The sequence below is a fragment of the Typopeltis vanoorti genome, chromosome 7 (assembly GCF_054136105.1).
Source record: "Typopeltis vanoorti isolate ZY-2024b chromosome 7, IOZ_Tvanoo_1.0, whole genome shotgun sequence".
NCBI classification, from domain to species: Eukaryota; Metazoa; Arthropoda; class Arachnida; order Uropygi; family Thelyphonidae; genus Typopeltis; species Typopeltis vanoorti.
The window spans coordinates 62,944,709-62,964,350 of NC_143555.1; the positions used below are offsets into that span (position 1 = coordinate 62,944,709).

The 19,642-nt window shown below is 36.8% G+C and overlaps 1 protein-coding gene across 2 annotated transcripts in view; it reads right to left on the bottom strand.

Moving 5' to 3' along the window:
• Nucleotides 1-19,642, bottom strand: part of LOC150104728 (lysosome membrane protein 2-like) — a 360,554-nt gene that overhangs the window by 196,288 nt on the left and 144,624 nt on the right. For both annotated transcript variants that reach the window (XM_090395908.1, XM_090395909.1), the window contains exon 2: nucleotides 11,454-11,611. In XM_090395908.1, the coding sequence (XP_090252034.1) occupies nucleotides 11,454-11,611 (158 nt within the window). The remainder of the gene's footprint in view (nucleotides 1-11,453; nucleotides 11,612-19,642) is intronic.

Below are 19,642 nucleotides of genomic sequence, written 5' to 3' on the forward strand. Positions count from 1 at the left end.
AAAATGCAAAATTTATGTGGCATTATTGCCACTGATGGGTGTTAATTGTGCTGCCCACATATCCAATAACTGCATAAGCACTGGTGTGTGTTGATTGTCTTCTGGTAGATATTGAAGTGATATTAGTAAAAATTTATAATAAATTTAGTTTAATTCTTTACCCAAGTGTAGGCAAACAAAGTTTGCGCCTGAAGTAGTTCAGGACTGAGGCAACTCGTAGTAAAGGTGGACCAAGCTCTCATCACTCCTTGTCTCAGTATCTCCCATAATGCAAAGCACATCTATTTGCAGACACATAAAGCTATGCATTAAGGGAAGGGCCACTACCCAGACCGGTTTCGACCTTTATTGAGGTCTCGTTAGTGGATGGCAGATTCAGAAGTGGTGATACTAAGGCAGAAGCAATGGAGAGGTCATATTTACTTATACGAGTTGCCAAAAGGTGTACCACCTTATTATTAATTTACTCTGGATTTAGAGAAAGATGTTGGAAGTTTATTTTCCACTTGGTTAGACTATAATAAATTTAGTTTAGTGGTAGTTTAGGGTAGTGGCACTTCCCTTAATGCATAGTTTTATACATGTCCGCAAGGAGATGTGCTTTGTATTATGGGAGATACTGAGACAAGGAGTGATGAGAGCTTGGTTCACCTTTACTACGAGTTGCCTCAGTCCTGAACTACTTCCAAATAGTAAAAATTTATTCACATTTTTACATCTACACAATCAGAGTGGAAAAACTGAAAGAATTTTGTGATGCTGTAGATGTTCAATATAAAAAAAAAAAATACTAGGTTACAGCAAAATGCGATGGCTAACTCTTCTACCAGCTTTAGAGAGAATATTAAAACTATTTAAGCTGCTAAAATCGTACTTTTTGCAACTGGAAAAATGTGTCCCATGATTCTGAAAAACTTTTTTAATGATGTGTTAGCTGAGGCATTTTTATTCACAGCCGAGCTTCAACATTTCAACAATATATTCTGAAAATTGAATCACAAGAAATCTCCATGTGTGAAACTTCCATGCATTTAAAAGAATTGAAGCTAAAGTTAACTGAATAAAAAAAAATCCAGGGTTTTTACCTATAAATACTAAAAAAATAATTTTAGAATTAGAAAAAACACAAATTTTTAACAAACCTGCATTGATTATTTAATAACTGGGACAGCTCTTTTGTGGAAATGGAAGTATTTGAATGGGTCCTACTATGAGAAATTCCTCTGTGGGTGAAGATCGAGGAAAGCGTTTTGTTCATTTCAAGTCAATGGAACTTGAATATAAATGACTGATAACTATTTGATGACGTTTCATGTATTAAAAGTTATGTCAGCAGTGAAAAGATCGAAGAATGGCAACAAAACAAGTCCTGCCAACACAGACAGGATGAAATTTTTATATATTTCACAGATAAACTTGTATCTTTTAAAAACATTTTAAAAATCACTGAATTTTGCTTATGTCTGTCTGGATCTAATGACCCTACTGAACGAGTATTTTCATTAGTGAACAGTATGTGGACCAGTGAAAAAACTCAACTAAAAATCAAAACATTGGAAGCATGCATTTATCAAATGCAACTTTGACATGGATTATATACAGTTTTATGAATTTTTTAAAACACAAACCTGATTTATGTTTTCAAAATGCTTTTTTAAAGCTTTTTTTTTTATTATGAAACAATTTCTGATTTGTACTTTATTTTCTCCAAAAAAATATGGTCACTGTATGTATGGGCCAAGTATCAAGCCTTACTACACATATATCGAGGAAAGCTTTCAGAGATGTTTGAAAACCATTCTACCATTTTCAACCATTAACATCATCATACCATAATCATTCTTTCTTCTATCACCACATACCTAAAAAACTCTCGAGTTTTTCTTGGCCTGATTTTGCTAACGTCTACTCATACCGTAGTTTTGCTCTTCTTACCAACTGAGTTACATCCCTGGCCTGCTCTTTATACTCCTCATGCAATTGATTGCTACCTTTATTCATCTTCTGCTGCCTCCAGATATCCTCTTCTTCCAAATTTCATGCTTAATCTCTATTCATTCAACTCTTACTTTATTCAGGTTTTTGACCTTACTGTCATATTGATGTGTGGAATACATTCACACATCAATGTTAAATATCTTTTAGTCAGTTCACACAGCATTTATCTCCCTCCTGATTAACACCTTATTCTGTGCTATAGCTCTAAGCTGTCTCCTAACCTTTTCATAATTACCAGCTTGTAATTCCATATATATTCTTTTCCTCGCAGAAGTAGTCCTCATATAGCTAGCCACAACCCAGGTGATCACTCTCACCAACTGGAGGAAAATGCAAAATCCCACTCACAGTCATATCTTCTGATGAAATGATCAGATTTAAAACTCTCGATACCTGTGTGCCTTCCTTTACATATTTCCTAAAATAGGTTCTCTCTCAAATTCATTTTCCTTATTCCCAAATGCTATCGCTTCATTCCAATCTATACTGTCATAATTAAAATCATCCATAATAATCACTCTTCCCTTGTTCACTAACCAAAGTTTCTTATACATATCTTCATTGCCACTGAAAACCATATCCACTACCGAATGACTCAAAACGATCCAATATTCATTTCGCATCTCCACTTTGTGCAGATATAATTTGCTTGCTATCATCAATAGCACTCCATCTCTTCTTGTTCTTTCTATCCTCACAAAAAAGTCATATCTTTCCATTTCTATTCCTGTCAGCATATCATCCTTATCCAACTGTTTCACTTACTCCAAGAATTTTTGGGCAAATGAACTCAATCAATAAAATCCTTTCATCTCCCTTATTTCTGATGCTCCAGGCATTTGTAAATAAACACAGCAATTTACTTTTAGTTCTGTAACCAGTCCTGCTTATGCCACTTGTAAGTTAGTCTGACGTGGGAAAAAAAAATCTAATGAGCGATTTTCAAATATCACATAGGATCATTCCTTGGTTTCTATTAAGTGTGCCTTGTGAACAGATGATCATAGTAGATTTTTTTTTCTATTATGATTTTTTTTCTACATTGCAGGCAGTGAAGTTGTCCTCTATGTAAGGGGGGAGCTCTTATACTATTCAATGTCATATGTGTGGGAGAAATTAGGAGCTAGGTTTGAGCTGTCTTCTCTGTTGTTACTGAAATCTCCAATATGCTCTTTTTGTCTTATTTCCACTTTGATGTCTTAGAACATAGAATGTTATAAATCCCAGGATGTTTGTTGAAAGGGTTGTAGTCTTTAGGTGAATGCAATAAATTTCATATAGTCAAAATGGATTTGAAAGCCACTCTTTCATCTTTAAATTCCTTCCACCATAAAATAAAATTTTCCCTTTGGAACTTGAAAATGATGGAAAACTACCTTTCCTAAATGTTTTCATGTTAAAAAAAGCTGAGGGAAGCTTCACCACAAGCCCACTCATACAGGTTGTTACCTACATATACTGGGATGTTATATGAAGGTGTTAGCATCATCCTTAGTAGTAGCTGTCATACATCTGTTGCTCAAGATAAGTCATTTTTTTTTTTTTAATAAACTAACATTACTGGAATCACTTATGTTTAATTTAAATCTCTTTATTTGTAAAATTTTTGGCTAAGTTTAATAGCTATTGTCAATACAATTATAGGAAAACACAAAAAATAGAACAATTCAATTGAAAGTGCATAATATTATGTGCACTATGGCTGCAGGTGCACTAGAGATAGGTATCAGTTAATTTTATATGGAGAAACAAAGAAATGTGCCTCAGGGATTTGTTTTGGGGACCACTGATGAACCTGCATGTTAAGGGTATCAGAAGAGGTTTAAATGGAGATATGCAGTTGGTTGCGAAGCTGGAAAGAACTAGGAGGAATGGGATATGAGTGAACAAAGGAGCAGAATTTCCATTTTAATGTTACAATGCGTAAGCTTTTAAAATTTTGGAAGCAAGAAGAATGCAGAATACACAACTGGTAGAGATAAGGGACATGAGTGATGGTAAGACCAGAACCAAAAGCTTGGGGATGGGGGGTTCACACTACTAAAATTGCAAAGACATTGCAACAAATTATGGCGATGATGGAAGGAAACCTATATACACAAGTATGCACAACATTGAATTCAATAATTCAATGTATTCTGCATTCACCACAATGTCAAGTGATGCATTTCACTCATCATTCTCCATGGGGGGGGGGGGGAATAAAAAACCTGCACCTTATGCCACTGCTCAAATCCTCCTTATACAGTTTGAAGCGATGTTCCTTTCTTCTACCCTTTCTCTCATTCTATGAAATATTTCTTCCACATGAACCTGGCAACAACCAATTACTAACTTAAATGTCTCAATAATATCCTGTCTTCCTCTCATTCACAAAGCTTTGCAAACTGCATTCTCTCAATCTGTTCTTATATTCTGCATCTCAAAAACCAGTTACTACCTTACTCTTCTCTGGATCCTTTTCAATATATCCTCATCATCATGAAAACCAGAGGACCAAATTTGTGCACCTCATACAAAGGAACCAGAACTTATTTATTTCTGTATGTTAAGTTACTATGCATTACTGCCATAATGTGATGTGACAACTTCACTAATTGTGCAATATGACCTCTGAACTTCAAATCCTTGTCCACGACTAAGGTCTCTCATCTTCTCAAATTACTCTAAAATTTCCCCACCGTGTATATATGCTGCATCTCATTGTTGCCTACCATGAGATGCAGCACCGTCTTAACCTTGCAACATTGAACTGACAGCTCCATACTGTTACCCACTCATACACTCTATTAAAGTCCTCCATGTAAGGCCACAATATCTGCTTAATTCCTCATCACTCTCCTCAGTTTTGCATCATCTGCAAACAGTTGTAGATCACTAGTTAAACCAACCCAATATCAATAATATACAAATTAAATAACAATGATCTTAAACACATATTCCTGTGGCACATTACTATTGACTTTTCCCTTCTGGGATACTGCACCCCACATACAACTTGTCCATACCTATTTGAGAGCTAGTTGCATATTTAACTCACTAATCTATCATCTAATCCCATCTGCTCTAGTTTAGTTACCAACTTGTGGCATGGCAATCTATCAAAACCTTTCCAAAATTTAAGTAAACTACTGTATATGCATCTCCCCTTTTCCAATGTATTCAGCACCATGTTATAATACATAAGCCAGTTGGTAGAGAATGACCGCCCTTTAATAAACCTATGCTCACTAAAAGAGAGATTGCTGCTGTTATCAACCTACTTTCGTATCCTAATTCTCACTAACCTTTCCAATACCTTAACTCCAGATATACAGACAGGCCTATAATTTGTAGTGTTAGCCTTATCAGTACCTTTGTGAAGTGAAACAATTTCACGTTCCTTCCAATCCTTTGCAAATCTCTTTTTAAAAAAACTTAGGCTAAGACTGATGCTTACTCTCTGGAACATTAAGACACTTGGTCATATGTCATCAAGTTCTATTGCCTTCTTCATATCTAGCCTACTTTACTCCTTATATATGTCTTGCACACTCACCAATGTCTTCTCTCATTTCATCCTCTACACTTCACCTTCTGATTTCATACTAAGGATGAAACACTCTGGTGAGCTGATCACTAAATACCTCAACTATATCTTCTGCAGCAGTTATCAATTATGAGTCATCAATTAAGTGATTATTACCATTATTCATCTCATGCTGCCTTCAAAGTACCTTCTTCCAGATTTCATGCTTAACCCATCCCCATCACTGATCCATTTGACCTTTGGAATACATTCACACACTGATGCTTTTAAGTATCCCTTTGTTAGTTTCAAAGCAGCATTTATCTCTTTTCCGCTTAACTCCTCATTCAATGCTATAGCTCCAAACTGTATCATAAGCTTCTCATTATGACCAGCTTATAATTCCATATACATCCTTTCCTTACAGAAGCCTACATATGGCTAGCTACAGCTCAGGCGATCATATGTGAAAAAGATATTTTACAGAATGGGAGAGGGGGTGGGTGATGAGGAGAGATAGAACAAGAGGCCAGCCTGGAAGCAATATATCAGAATGGGGAACATGAGCTCAAGAAAGAAGAGTTTTTTGTGTGTGTGTGTGGGGGGGTCAGTGAGTGGAATACACTGTCCAAGAGCATGGTGAATATTGAAACGATGAATGAGTTTAGTGTCTAGTTTGATGAGGTGTGTGTGTGTGTGTGTGATCTTTCACAATGAGTTATCACAATACAAGTCATAACACTAACATGATATAACCATAAAGTAAACTACAATCACAGATTTCGAAGAAAACTGAATTGCAACTTCTTGGAGTAATGGTTTTTTTGATCACCAAGTTTCATTCAAAAAGATGCATAACAGTACATTTTTTTTTGACAAATACTTTAGTTCTGCATTTCTGTTTCACTATAAAACTTAATACAGAAAACATGCCCATACTATTTGCACAAGCGTCTGATAAATACACAACTGAAAATTAAATACATATTGGTGGGGGGGGATGTCTCCAAAAGAAAAGATACTCAGCCTGACTCATCCCATCCATGTTTCAATCATCTATGTACTCAACACCATCAATCGCTTCTTAAGTCTGGAATTATCCTAAGACTCCATGAAGTCTAAGACTGGTCTAGGAGTTCCCTTTGTCATACATGCAGCTCATCATACCACACATTAAACACATTCAAATTCTCTGCAGACATCACACTCACAGGCAAGGCATTCCAATCATTCACAACTCTGCATACAAAAAACCTGCTTCTCACTCCCCCCCGGCTCACACCCTCCTTATACAGTTGCCAGGAATCATCTTTGTTCTCCCCTGATCTCTTACCATTTTATGAAAAAGCTCTTCAACATTGATCCTATAACAACCCCTTATCAAGGTGTATACCAAACTTTAACCACAACAAGTGACACACAAATAGGTCTGTAATTTGATGCTTGAGTTCTGTTACCTCCCCTATGAAGCAGCAGCACAATCTTGCCTTCCTTCCTTCCACTCCCTTAGAACTTGACCCAGTGCAAAACTCATATTAAACAAATATGTCAAGGTAGATGTCACATATTTTGAAGGCACATTCCTTCAAAATATGTGGTGGAATATTATCAATTCTCACATCCTTATTAACATCAAGTTTACTCTATTCTCCATATATCTCTTGCTCACTTATAAATGGAAGTCATTTCTACTTTTAGAAATGACTTCCATTTATATATGATATTGACTTGGATACATTTAGATATTGACTTGGAAGTCAATATCTAAATGCAATACATTTAGATATGGCTTCTACTAGGTAGTTCTTGAATATCAGCCAAGCTACATTGATCTCCTTTTCAGCCAACTCCTCATTCCATGCTACACCTGAAAGGGGCCTCCTGAGCTTCTCATAAATCACCAGGCTTGCAGTTCCACATACATCCTTTCCTCACAGAGATCCTCACACTGCTGGCAACCACCCAGGTAATCACTTCATGGTATTTCACTACTTATACTGAAATATATGAAAGTCAACTGGTATGTTATGAAGAAATATTGTGATAGTGGAAAAATAGTTATTTCATGCTCAGCTTACTAAATGAGTTTATAGAATGACAAAAATGTTTATTTAAAGTCCATGTTTTAGTACAGTGACCTATCAATTATCTAACCTTAAAATGAACAAACCTTCAATTGACTGACCATTGAATGGGTTAGTGTGTCATCTGACCATATAATTTTAACTTAAGTTCTTTCAACTGGCAAATTGCTCTCTTCCTGCCGTGGTTTGATAACTGAAGGATTACCATGTCTGTTAACATCATGATCTGTGCCTTTAAAGAATGCTTCCAAAAATTATCATGTCTACTAAGTGGTTCCACTGTTTTCTTCTACATCACTAGGAAGTTAAGGCTCAAAAGCTTTTAACTCCCTCATGGGAAAGCAACAAATCTGAATATAAGATAAATCAGGTATTAGCCAATAAAAACTGACAATGTTACAATCATTTTGAAACAGCACGTAACTGAAGGGACACGTGGTGTGAGAGTGTTGGACCTGGTTATTGGTTCAGAGGTTATATGCATAAGTAAGGTGTCCTTGTTACCTCCAGTTGGTGAAAGCGATCATGTGGTATTGACTTGGGAGGTTGCAAAATCTGTGGATTTTTCTATTAAGAAGGGGTATGTACGGAACTACAGGTTAGGCAATTATAACAAGAATATGTGGTGGAATATTATCAATTCTCACATCCTTATTAACATCAAGTTTACTCTATTCTCCATATATCTCTTGCTCACTTATAAATGGAAGTAATTTCTACTTTTAGAAATGACTTCCATTTATATATGATATTGACTTGGATACATTTAGATATTGACTTGGAAGTCAATATCTAAATGCAATACATTTAGATATGGCTTCTACTAGGTAGTTCTTGAATATCAGCCAAGCTACATTGATCTCCTTTTCAGCCAACTCCTCATTCCATGCTACACCTGAAAGGGGCCTCCTGAGCTTCTCATAAATCACCAGGCTTGCAGTTCCACATACATCCTTTCCTCACAGAGATCCTCACACTGCTGGCAACCACCCAGGTAATCACTTCATGGTATTTCACTACTTATACTGAAATATATGAAAGTCAACTGGTATGTTATGAAGAAATATTGTGATAGTGGAAAAATAGTTATTTCATGCTCAGCTTACTAAATGAGTTTATAGAATGACAAAAATGTTTATTTAAAGTCCATGTTTTAGTACAGTGACCTATCAATTATCTAACCTTAAAATGAACAAACCTTCAATTGACTGACCATTGAATGGGTTAGTGTGTCATCTGACCATATAATTTTAACTTAAGTTCTTTCAACTGGCAAATTGCTCTCTTCCTGCCGTGGTTTGATAACTGAAGGATTACCATGTCTGTTAACATCATGATCTGTGCCTTTAAAGAATGTTTCCAAAAATTATCATGTCTACTAAGTGGTTCCACTGTTTTCTTCTACATCACTAGGAAGTTAAGGCTCAAAAGCTTTTAACTCCCTCATGGGAAAGCAACAAATCTGAATATAAGATAATTCAGGTATTAGCCAATAAAAACTGACAATGTTACAATCATTTTGAAACAGCACGTAACTGAAGGGACACGTGGTGTGAGAGTGTTGGACCTGGTTATTGGTTCAGAGGTTATATGCATAAGTAAGGTGTCCTTGTTACCTCCAGTTGGTGAAAGCGATCATGTGGTATTGACTTGGGAGGTTGCAAAATCTGTGGATTTTTCTATTAAGAAGGGGTATGTACGGAACTACAGGTTAGGCAATTATAACAAGCTTCGGAGTGGGCTTGCAGCCATCCCATGGCAGAACATATTGCAAGGGAAAGATGTTAGCAGTGCTTGGGATAAAATCAGCAGGTATCTGAGGAAAGCAATATCAGATTGTGTCCCCATGGTCAGGAGGTCAAACAAGGCAGGCATTAGATGGATGAGCAGTAGTATCAAGCTTGAACTACAAAAAAAGAAAATGTTATGGAAAATTTACAAGGAGAAGGGCGATCAGAACACCCATGAGCAGTACAAGGCTCAAGCTAGGAAGGTTACCAGCATAGTAAGAAAAGCTAAATCAGATTATGAGAAGACCTTAGCCAAAGCGATCAAGGGTAATCCCAAAGAGTTCTTCCGCTATGTGGCAAGTAAGAGGAAGAATGACTTCGGAAGGATAACCTTAGTGGGTGCTGATGGTATTGAGGTGACAAAATCAGATGTAATAGTCGAGTTACTGAGTGATCACTTCTCAAAAGTCTATCACCCAAGTGAGGATATCTCTATACCTATAGCAATACCTAATGTGAGAATTGAAGCTAAAGAATCAGAAGTATTAAATATATTGCAAAACTTAAATGCAAACACTGCGGTAGGCTTAGATGGAATATCAGCTCGGGTGTTGCGTGAATGTGCAAATGAATTGTCAACCCCTCTTACCTGGATATTTAATTTAAGTTTGAACTCTGGTATGGTCCCTAGGGAGTGGAAGTTAGGCAAAGTGGTTCCTTTGCATAAGGGTGGCTCTAAAACTGCGGTATTGAATTACAGACCAATCACCATCTCAGGAGTAGTGGTAAAAGTATTGGAAAAGTTGGTTAAAGACAAAATTCAAGAATGGGTGGATCAGGACATGATACTCTATAGAGGCCAACATGGTTTTGTTAAAGGTAGATCCTGCCTTAGCAATCTATTAACTATTCATAATAGAATAACATCAGAGTTGGACAAAGGAACTGGCTACACAGTGGTACTTCTGGATTTTGCTAAGGCTTTTGACAGGATACCCCATAGAACACTGTTACGCAAATTGGAGCAGATGGGAATGGATATTAAATTGGTGATATGGATAGGAGAATGGCTCAGGGAGAGATACCATAAGGTGGTGTATGGAGGAGCCGAGTCCAGAATGAGGCAGGTGACCAGTGGTGTGCCTCAGGGCTCTGTGCTTGGGCCAATGTTGTTTAATTTGTATATAAATGATATAGGAAACGGCTTAAAGGGAGATATTCAGTTGTTTGCTGATGATGCAAAGTTGTGTAGTGCAATAAAAAATCAAGCTGATGTTGAAAGTTTGCAGGAGGATTTAAATAAGCTGGTAAAATGGGCAAAAGAAAATGGATGTCAGTTCAATGTGGAAAAGTGTAAAGTCATGCATTTTGGGATTAAAAGATTACCAGCTGTGTACTACATCGATGGAAAGGTACTCCAAGAGATTGATGAGGCTAGGGACTTAGGGGTATTGGTAGATAGGGAGATGAAGTTCAGAGGACACATTGCTAAGGTGCCCAAGATTGCACATAGGATTACTTGGTTGTTGAGGAACACACTGACATCCAGAGATAAGGAGATTATTATTCCCCTTTATAAAGCATTGATACTTCCACATTTGGATTACTGTGCTCAGGTCTGGTCACCTGGATTCCTTGGAGATGAGGAGGCTGTGGAGAGGGGTTCAGAGAAGAGTGACCAAGTTGGTGAGTGATATAAAAAATGCTCCCTACATTGATAGATTGAGAGCTTGTGGATTGCAGAGGTTGGTTGATAGGCGAAGAAGAGGGGATATGATAGAAACATTCAAATTACTAAAAGGTTTTTATAGGATTGATGCAGGGGAAATGTTTCAGCTGTGTGATAGTGATGGAAGAACAAGAAGTCATCTCTGGAAATTAAAATAGAGTGTGGTTAACAAAGGGTGTCAGAACAAGGTTTTTTGCCTGGAGGGTGGTGAATGAGTGGAATTCATTGCCTGACTTTGTTGTGAGCTCTTCATCTGTAAATGAATTCAAGAAGAGATATGACAGATATTGTTTTGCTAGTTTGGGTCTCCCGCGATGAGTCTACTGACTCCATGGAGATACCCGTAATAATAATAATAATAATAATAATAAAAGTCAGTAAAAAAAAAAGAAAAAAAAAGCTACCTGTAAACATAAGGACCTAATTCTTGAAGTACAGGTTTACTTCCACTCTTGACATCTGTTGGATTAGTAATATTGTACACATATATGTTTAAATAAATTGGTACAGGGGCATCCTTCCATTTATCAAAAATCTCTTTTCCTTCTTGTAACACCAAATTCTGTAAATTTAAAAAGTAATTGTTATAGTAAACAAACTGTAAATTATGTTACACATACATTCAGGTTACTAATTAGCAAAATATTTTTTTTCTTTTTAACAGACAATGGATATTACTACAATACACTTTTCATTTGATGCAGTTTTCAGCAGTCCATAAGTTTCATTTTCTAAACTAAGAGGTGTTTGTAAGAAACTATGCTATGTCTAAGTGAAATGTAGTGTTGTTTAGAAATTTTGGAAGTGATATAAAATTTGCACTAGCTGCAGAGCTATGGTGCTATTGTTAAAATGGTCAATATCTTGTTTAATGTTCTCTCCATCCTTTGTTTTAAAACATTTTAATATGTATACTGAGAGATTCTGTGGCATATACGTTTTCCATTTTATACATTTAACACAAGAATTTATACATTCTTGAAATGCAGGAATGTGAAACATTAAAAGTGACTTGAAGAAAAATAGATGTGTTGAATTATTATTTTCCTAACCTCCATGTAGTCACAAGACTTACTGAGAGGGGCCATGGATAGTCAACACAGTCTATTGTATGACTTCTTAATCTCATCTGCCATTTGCACTTTCACTACCCTATGAAGCATTGCATTGCATTCCATGCTCCTATCACTCTCCATGAAAAAAAACTATCCTCACTCACTACTTTTACAACTTCCAGTGATGGCCTCATATCCTTCTTCTTCCTCCTCATTCTACATATATTAAATATTAATTATAATAACTTTAATATTTCCAATATTTCAGCAATGTTACATTGCCACAATCGAGAATCACAGAACAGTGGTATGCGCACACTGGGCAAATGAGATTGAAGAAAAGCTACAAAGTTATGCCAAGAACCCTAAATGGTGTCCCCTATTGGGCTAAATTGGGTTGTTTTGGCAGTTGGAATGAAGATCCGAGGACGAGTGCTTCCCAAATTTTGGGCAATTTCACGCACCCAAATTTGTTGCGGTTTGGAAAGTTTCTCAGGGTTGAGGCAGATTTGAGGAATAGTCTTTCATTGTTGAATTTGCTGCAGTGCAACAGAGTGGACTTCTTCCAGCATATCTTGTGGGAAATGTTCAAAGCATGGTCAGCAAGTCCACAGTGGCTGTAATGGTAGAATCAGATGTAGTCCATGTGTGTGCAAGCGTTCCTGTCCTGCCTGTTTCGCCATAGTAGGCTAGTTTGCAACTGCAAGGGACCTGATAGACACCTGGTAAGTCTAGGGAATGCTGGTGGAGCAGATAAGGGATGCCAATGTTTTATGTGGTCTGTAAGTGGTTGTATTTCTTCAAGATTTTTGTTAATTTTTCAGATGTGCTCAGGATATATGGAATGGCAATAGAATTGTGTAATCTCTGCTCTGAAAGATGGGGGAGCAGGGGGGGGGGATTGTGGTTACAGGATTTAATATTTTGTTGATTTTTAAGGGTTGCAGCCACTGCCAAAAAAGTGTTAAAAATATGGTCCAGTTCAGTAGTTAAGGCACTGCTATCAGAGCTGATTAATTTTGTCCTGTTATATTGGGGTTTTTATAATCCCATATTGTTGGGTAGGAGATTGGTATAACTGCTGGTGAATGTATCCACCAACATGTGTGAGTTTTCTGTAAACGGAGAATATCAAGGATCCATCAGGCTGGCATATAATCAAAGTGTCTAGGATTATGAGACTGTTATTGTTTTCCTTTTCTAAGGTAAACTGGATCCTAGGATGTTGATTGTTTAAATGAGTTAAGAAAATTCTGAGCATATCCAAACCATGTGGACAAAATGGAGATCATCATCAATGTAGAGTAGCCCACACAGTGAGTTTATGTGACATGGCACAGAATTTAAGGCATTTTCTTCAAATGTCTCCATGAGGAAGTTGGCCAAGGGTTAAGAAACTGGAGAACCCATGGGTGCCCACTATCTGTTTGTAGAATTTTTCTTGCAGAACAAAAAAGCCAGAGTTCATGTTGAACTGAAATAGTGCCGAGATATCGGGAATAAATAAAGCTTGGATAAGGTCTGAGGTATCTTTGAGTGGAACATTAGCGAAAAAAGAGGAGACAACAAAACTGACCATTACAAGGGTGGTCTGAAAAGTTCTCGGCCTAATAAAAAAACGAATTTATAATTTCAAAATTATTTTTATTTTTCAACATAATCTCCCTTAAAACTAATACATTTATTGCAGCAATGCTCCGGCACCATTATCCTGTACCTGTAGTAGTTCTCAATAAGTTCTCCAAAATATTCCTCTACAGCTGCAATCACCTCTTGATTCAAAGAAAAACGATGACCAGCGAGGAAGAGTTATAGTTTTGGGAAGAGACAGAAGTCAGAAGGACCCAAATCTGGGGAATAGGGTGGAAGTTTCAACAATTTATAGTGCAGATCCCTTAATTTTCCCATTGCCAAAACACCTTTGTGGGCAGGTGCATTGTCCTGATGAAAGATGATTTTTTTATTCTGCAAACCGGGTCTTTTCTCACGAATTTTTTTGTCTAGTCTGGTTAAAAGATCGAAATAATATTACCCAGTTATTGTTTTACCCTTTTCAAGATAATTAATAAACAAGATGCCTTTAGCATCCCAAAACACCGGTGCCATAATCTTTCCTGCTGATGGAACCAACTTTGTCTTCTTTGGCACTGAACAACCGGCTTCTGTCCACTGTTTTGACTACTGTTTGGATTCTGGTGTGTAATGGTGAATCTAAGTCTCATCCATAGTAATAAATTGACACACAAAATCAGTTTTATTCTTGTTAAAATGCTTCAAGCACTGTTCAGAGATTTTCATGCGAGTGATTTTTGATCTGCTGTGAGCAAGTGTGGCACCCATCTTGTGCAAAGCTTTTTCATATGCAATTCTTCATGCAAAATATATCCTACACGTTCTTTTGAAATGCCCATAGTCTCAGCAATTTCATGCACTTTGACTTGTCGGTCATCCAATACCATATTGTGCACTTGATCAATGATTTCTGGTGTTGTTACACTTTTTTGACGTCCTTCACGTGGATCATCTTCAAGGCTGGTATGGCCACGTTTAAACTCGGCAGCCCATTTCTCAATTGTCGAAAACAAAGGAGAAGCAAGCCCATAAACTTCGAATGAATTTCTTTTGGTGTTACACCTTCTTTTACAAAGAATTTTATAACCACACGATACTGAATTTTATCCATTTCAAGGGATACAGACAACACTTTTGCTTCAGATAGCTGTATAAAATGGTATTCTGTATGTATCTATATTACTCCATAGTACAGATCCATTTGTCTGTAATTGATTTACAAACAATACCAAATATATCCTGCATATTTGGGGAATCTTTTATAAATATAACTACTAAAATTTGTTACAGAAAATAACACACCTGTTACCTTCACAAATGTCACTAGTAGAAATTTTGCACAAAGAAGAAAAAATAAATAAAATATATATATCCACACAACTATGAGGTTAAACTCAGAAAAGTAAACCCTGGTTAATACATCAGTCACTTAGTTTTAAGTAGGATAAAAATGAATAACAAATTAAAAAGAACATGTCAGAAAGTTTTAAAAAGGATTAAAATTGAGCAACTTTTAACAGGTAAACTTTATTTATTTTACAGGTAAACAAATTATCCAAATATTGATTGGGTAGCAGTAGAATCTTATGAGAAGAATGAAAAAATGCATTTATTGAGCTGTTGAGGGACAACTTCCTCAAGCAGCATGTGACAGAAAGAGCTCAAGTTCAAAGAGTGTTAGATTTGATTATAATGTCAGAGGGCATTTCAGTTAAAGATGTAACTATTTTGCCTCTAGTTGGTGACAGTGATCATTCGGTACTAATTTGGGAAGTGACTAAGTTTATGAATGTTCCAATCAGAAAAGGTTACATGCTGAACTACAAAGCAGGAAATTATGACCAACTGAGGAGTATACTGAGTTCAGTGGAATGGGATGGTCGCTGGATGGAAAGAATATCAAGGGCGCATGGGAAGCATTTAAAAAATACTTAAATGATGCGATATCAGAATGTGTCCCGAGAGTTCGAAGAATAAATAGAGTAGGAGTCAAATGGATGCGCAATCTTATTAAGCAAGAGATTTGTAAGAAAAGGACGATGTGTAAGGAATACTGTTTGCATTAGGATGACGTCCATTATGAACATTATAAGCAGCGGACTAGAATAGTCACAACTGTTGTACGGAAAGCAAAGTCTGATTATGAAAAGAAACTGGATCTGCATGCTAAAGACAACCCAGAAGAATTCTATCGATATGCTGCAAGTAAAAGAAAGAATGAATATGAAAGAATAACTCTTCTAAATCCAGATGGCGTGAGGGTTATAGATGCAGAAAAGGTTGTTCAGTTAATGAGTGCCCATTTTGTTAAAAGCTATCAACCTGGTGAACGCAACATTGAGCTCACTGTTACCGCTTCACTAGATGAAGAAACGCAGGTGTGTGAGGCCGAAGTATTAAAGCTGTTGCACAAACTGAATAAGAATTCAGCAATAGGGAGGACTGATGGAATATCAGCACGTGCTAAAAGAGCGTTCATCTGAACTGGCCATTACTTTTGTCAGGATGTTTAATGAGTCTCAGAACAGGGAAGATTCCATAGGAATGGAAGGAATGTATGGTAATTCCATTGCACAAGGGTGGTACAAAGACCGATGTATTCAACTATCAGCCAATTAGTATCTCAGGAGGGGTGGTGAAGATTTTGGAAAAACTGGTTTGGCTTGCATTTCAGAAATGGGTTGAGAGTGAACAGTGAATCTCTACTTTGCAATGAATAACGTGGGTTTACTAAGGGAAGATCATGTTTTAGCAACTTGCCCACATTCTATAACAATGTTACCATTGAACTAGACAAGGGGAATGGATACACCCAAGAATAAAAAAATCGAATCCTGTTTGGCAATGATGGTAGTAAAGACAATAAAGGTGAATCTTTCTTTTAGGAAAGAAGACAGGACTGTTTTGGTAGCACTGAAGGTCAAAAGGTTATCCTTACCCAACTGAAGAATCCTTACCTTATGCATACCTTGCAGTTCATGAAATTCTTCAAGAATTGCAAGGTGATCAGTGTTTAAAATGATTATGGAAGATATCTTAAAGCTTCTAATGTTTGTGTGCTAAGTCTGTCGAATAAAGTGGAATAGAGTGTGTGCTATCATTAGCAAATGATGGATAGTTCGTGAGGTCATTTATGCACAAGAGTAAGAGTGGATGAAAATCCCAAGTCTTGGGTATTCCAGCAATTGGTTGCAAAATTGAGAAAGGAATCCATCTATCGTAACATGTAGAAAAAAGTTAAAGCGAAAGGTAGAAGGCAGGCCTCAATTGCAAAAGGTAGAAGGTTGGAGAATAGACTTCCCAAACTGATCAAATCTCAAGAGTGACCGCATCAGTTTCTTCAAACCTTTCCATAGCTTCTGTCCAGAAGGGGACAGAAGATCCACAACTGATCACCTAGTGATCAGTTGTGGATCAAGCGTTGAAAAATCCATATTGTAGGTCAATGCTTATGCACTCATACCATAACACTAATGTTATTTAGCATTCGCATAACTAATGTAGATAAGTACCACCAATGTTGAATACTAGAATTTTAGCCAGTCTCAATCTAATTATTTATAAGGTTTAAATATACCAGTTACTTTGTTATTCAGAAGATAGCATAATATGTAGAAACATTCACTAACAGGATTAGTCTTATAACAAGAGATTTTATTTAACACTTTAAAATAAGCTTGTAAGATCAACTTCTTAATTTTTCATGAGAGATCAAACTAATTAAGACGGCTAATTAGAATATTCTGTATCAACACAACCAAAGCAATTAATTCAGGCTCCTTATTGTTTACCATGATGTAATGTTGAAGCAGCTGGAGTTCTCTGCTAATGACGACCTTGAGATTTAAAAAAAAAAGTTGTAATATTAACGTAAAATTTTATCAAAACGATGGCTGAATCCACAAATGAAATCGCATCAGCAGTGTAACGGTTATAGCAAAAAAGGTGTTACAACCTGGAAACATGTCTTGCAACTCCATTATAAGAACGAAAGAGCAATGCACGCTTCAACTGGAAGACTCAGATTCGATTCTAGTCATGGCGAAAGGAATCCACATATTGACTTTTTCAACTCAAGGCAAGTTGGAATATCTAGTAGGTAGGTTGCAGCATTTCTTGCTTCCGAAGAAGTGGATTTTTCATCTTGCTTACAAGCAAATCTGCTAGAGAAGATAGGCAATTAATGGATAAATATTATTGGGGAACACATGGTAAGTTTTGTGATTTAAAGTAGCTGCTTGCGATTAGTCCTTGGACTCCAATGGAGTTATCATGCAATAACATCTATAAAGTGCTTAAGTACCTAGGGTTTTTAAGATGCTGACATAGCAACATGATTTCGAAGTGTATCAAGATCAAAAAGAACTATGGGAAAACAGTGGCGCAGCTAGAGCTTTTGCCATCCGGGGCAGTCCCTGAGTTTGCCGCCCCTCTCAATACACACCAAAAATATTACAAAAAGTCAAAACGACGTAGGGAAAGAAATTAAAACACTATGTTTATTACTAAATATATGAAGAGCCAAAGGCTTCAATTTGGTGATATAAAATTATTTAAATTAAGGGATATTACATCCCATATTGTTTCACAGCCAAAAAGGAAACTCAAAGAGTTGCATGCCGAATATAGAAACTGTATAAAGTTCGGCGAGTCCAAGCATAAGCAAATACCTGGAATGTGCAACACAATATACCCCAAAATGTATTGGAAAATTAGTACACCCATCTATAGACAACCAAACATGATGACAATGACGGATGTGTATCACCCTGGGAAAATTCCAAGATATCTTATCTCAAAAACATCGCCCACAATTCCATAGCCAAACCAAAACACTATGTGATATCACAGAGACACACATGTTCCCCAGAAATTTCCAAACACAGAACGTCACGATTCTTATCTCTACCATCATCCATAATTCCATACGCGAACCAAAACACAAGAACTGACGTCACTGACAGACGAGGGTCCCCAGCGAAATTTCAAACGTTCCAAACTCTATAACAACAGACATTCACGTCACGATTACTTATCTTGATCTAGTCAGAAGTGACCCACCAATCACGACACGATTCCTTATACATCTTCCTTTCCATTCAAAACAATAACGTCACTTATCTTCATCTGATAACAACAAACATTCACGTCACGATTCCTTATTTTATCTTGATCTGGTTCAGAGTGTCCCACCAATCACAACACGAATCCTTATCTCTACCATCACCCATAATTCCATATGTGAACCAAAACACAAGAACTCATGTCACTGACACATATGCCCCCAGGGAAATTCCAAGCATTCCAAACCCATGACGTCACACACAATGACGAACAACCAATCACGTCACGATTCCTTATCTTATCTTGTTCTGGTCAGAAGTGACCCTACTACTACTACTGGCGTAGCTAGAGCTGTTGCTGCCTGGGGAGATCCCTGAGGTTTGCCACCCCTCTCAATACACACCAAAAATACAACAAAAAGTCAAAATGGCACATTGGGAAATAAATTAAAACAATGTTTATTTTGGAAGTAAAACTCTAATTTCAAAAATCGAAAATGTTATTTTTCTTGCTTTTCTGTTAGCAAAATCGTCGATCACATTCACGAAGTCTATTTCATAGTAAGGTAGGTAATTTTTATTAAATCAATTTTATTTAGAAAAACTCCTCTCAGAACTAGCAACACTTACAGCAATTGTGAAGAAAATTTGCAGTATTATTACAATATTTGAAAATGAGTTCTTGGCAAAAGGCAAGAAAAAGATACTACAAAAGTGCTGCAAGACAAAAGGTTCTTGAACAGGTTCAACTCTGCAGTGAGAGATGCCCCAGCAGCCCATAGAACTCAACTCTGGGAAGAAAAATTGTGAATCTTTCGGAAGGAATCTCATCCGAAAGATTAAAAACAGAAATAAACCTCTTCCCCCCACCTCCAACTAATTCTGGTCTCATCCACACTGATG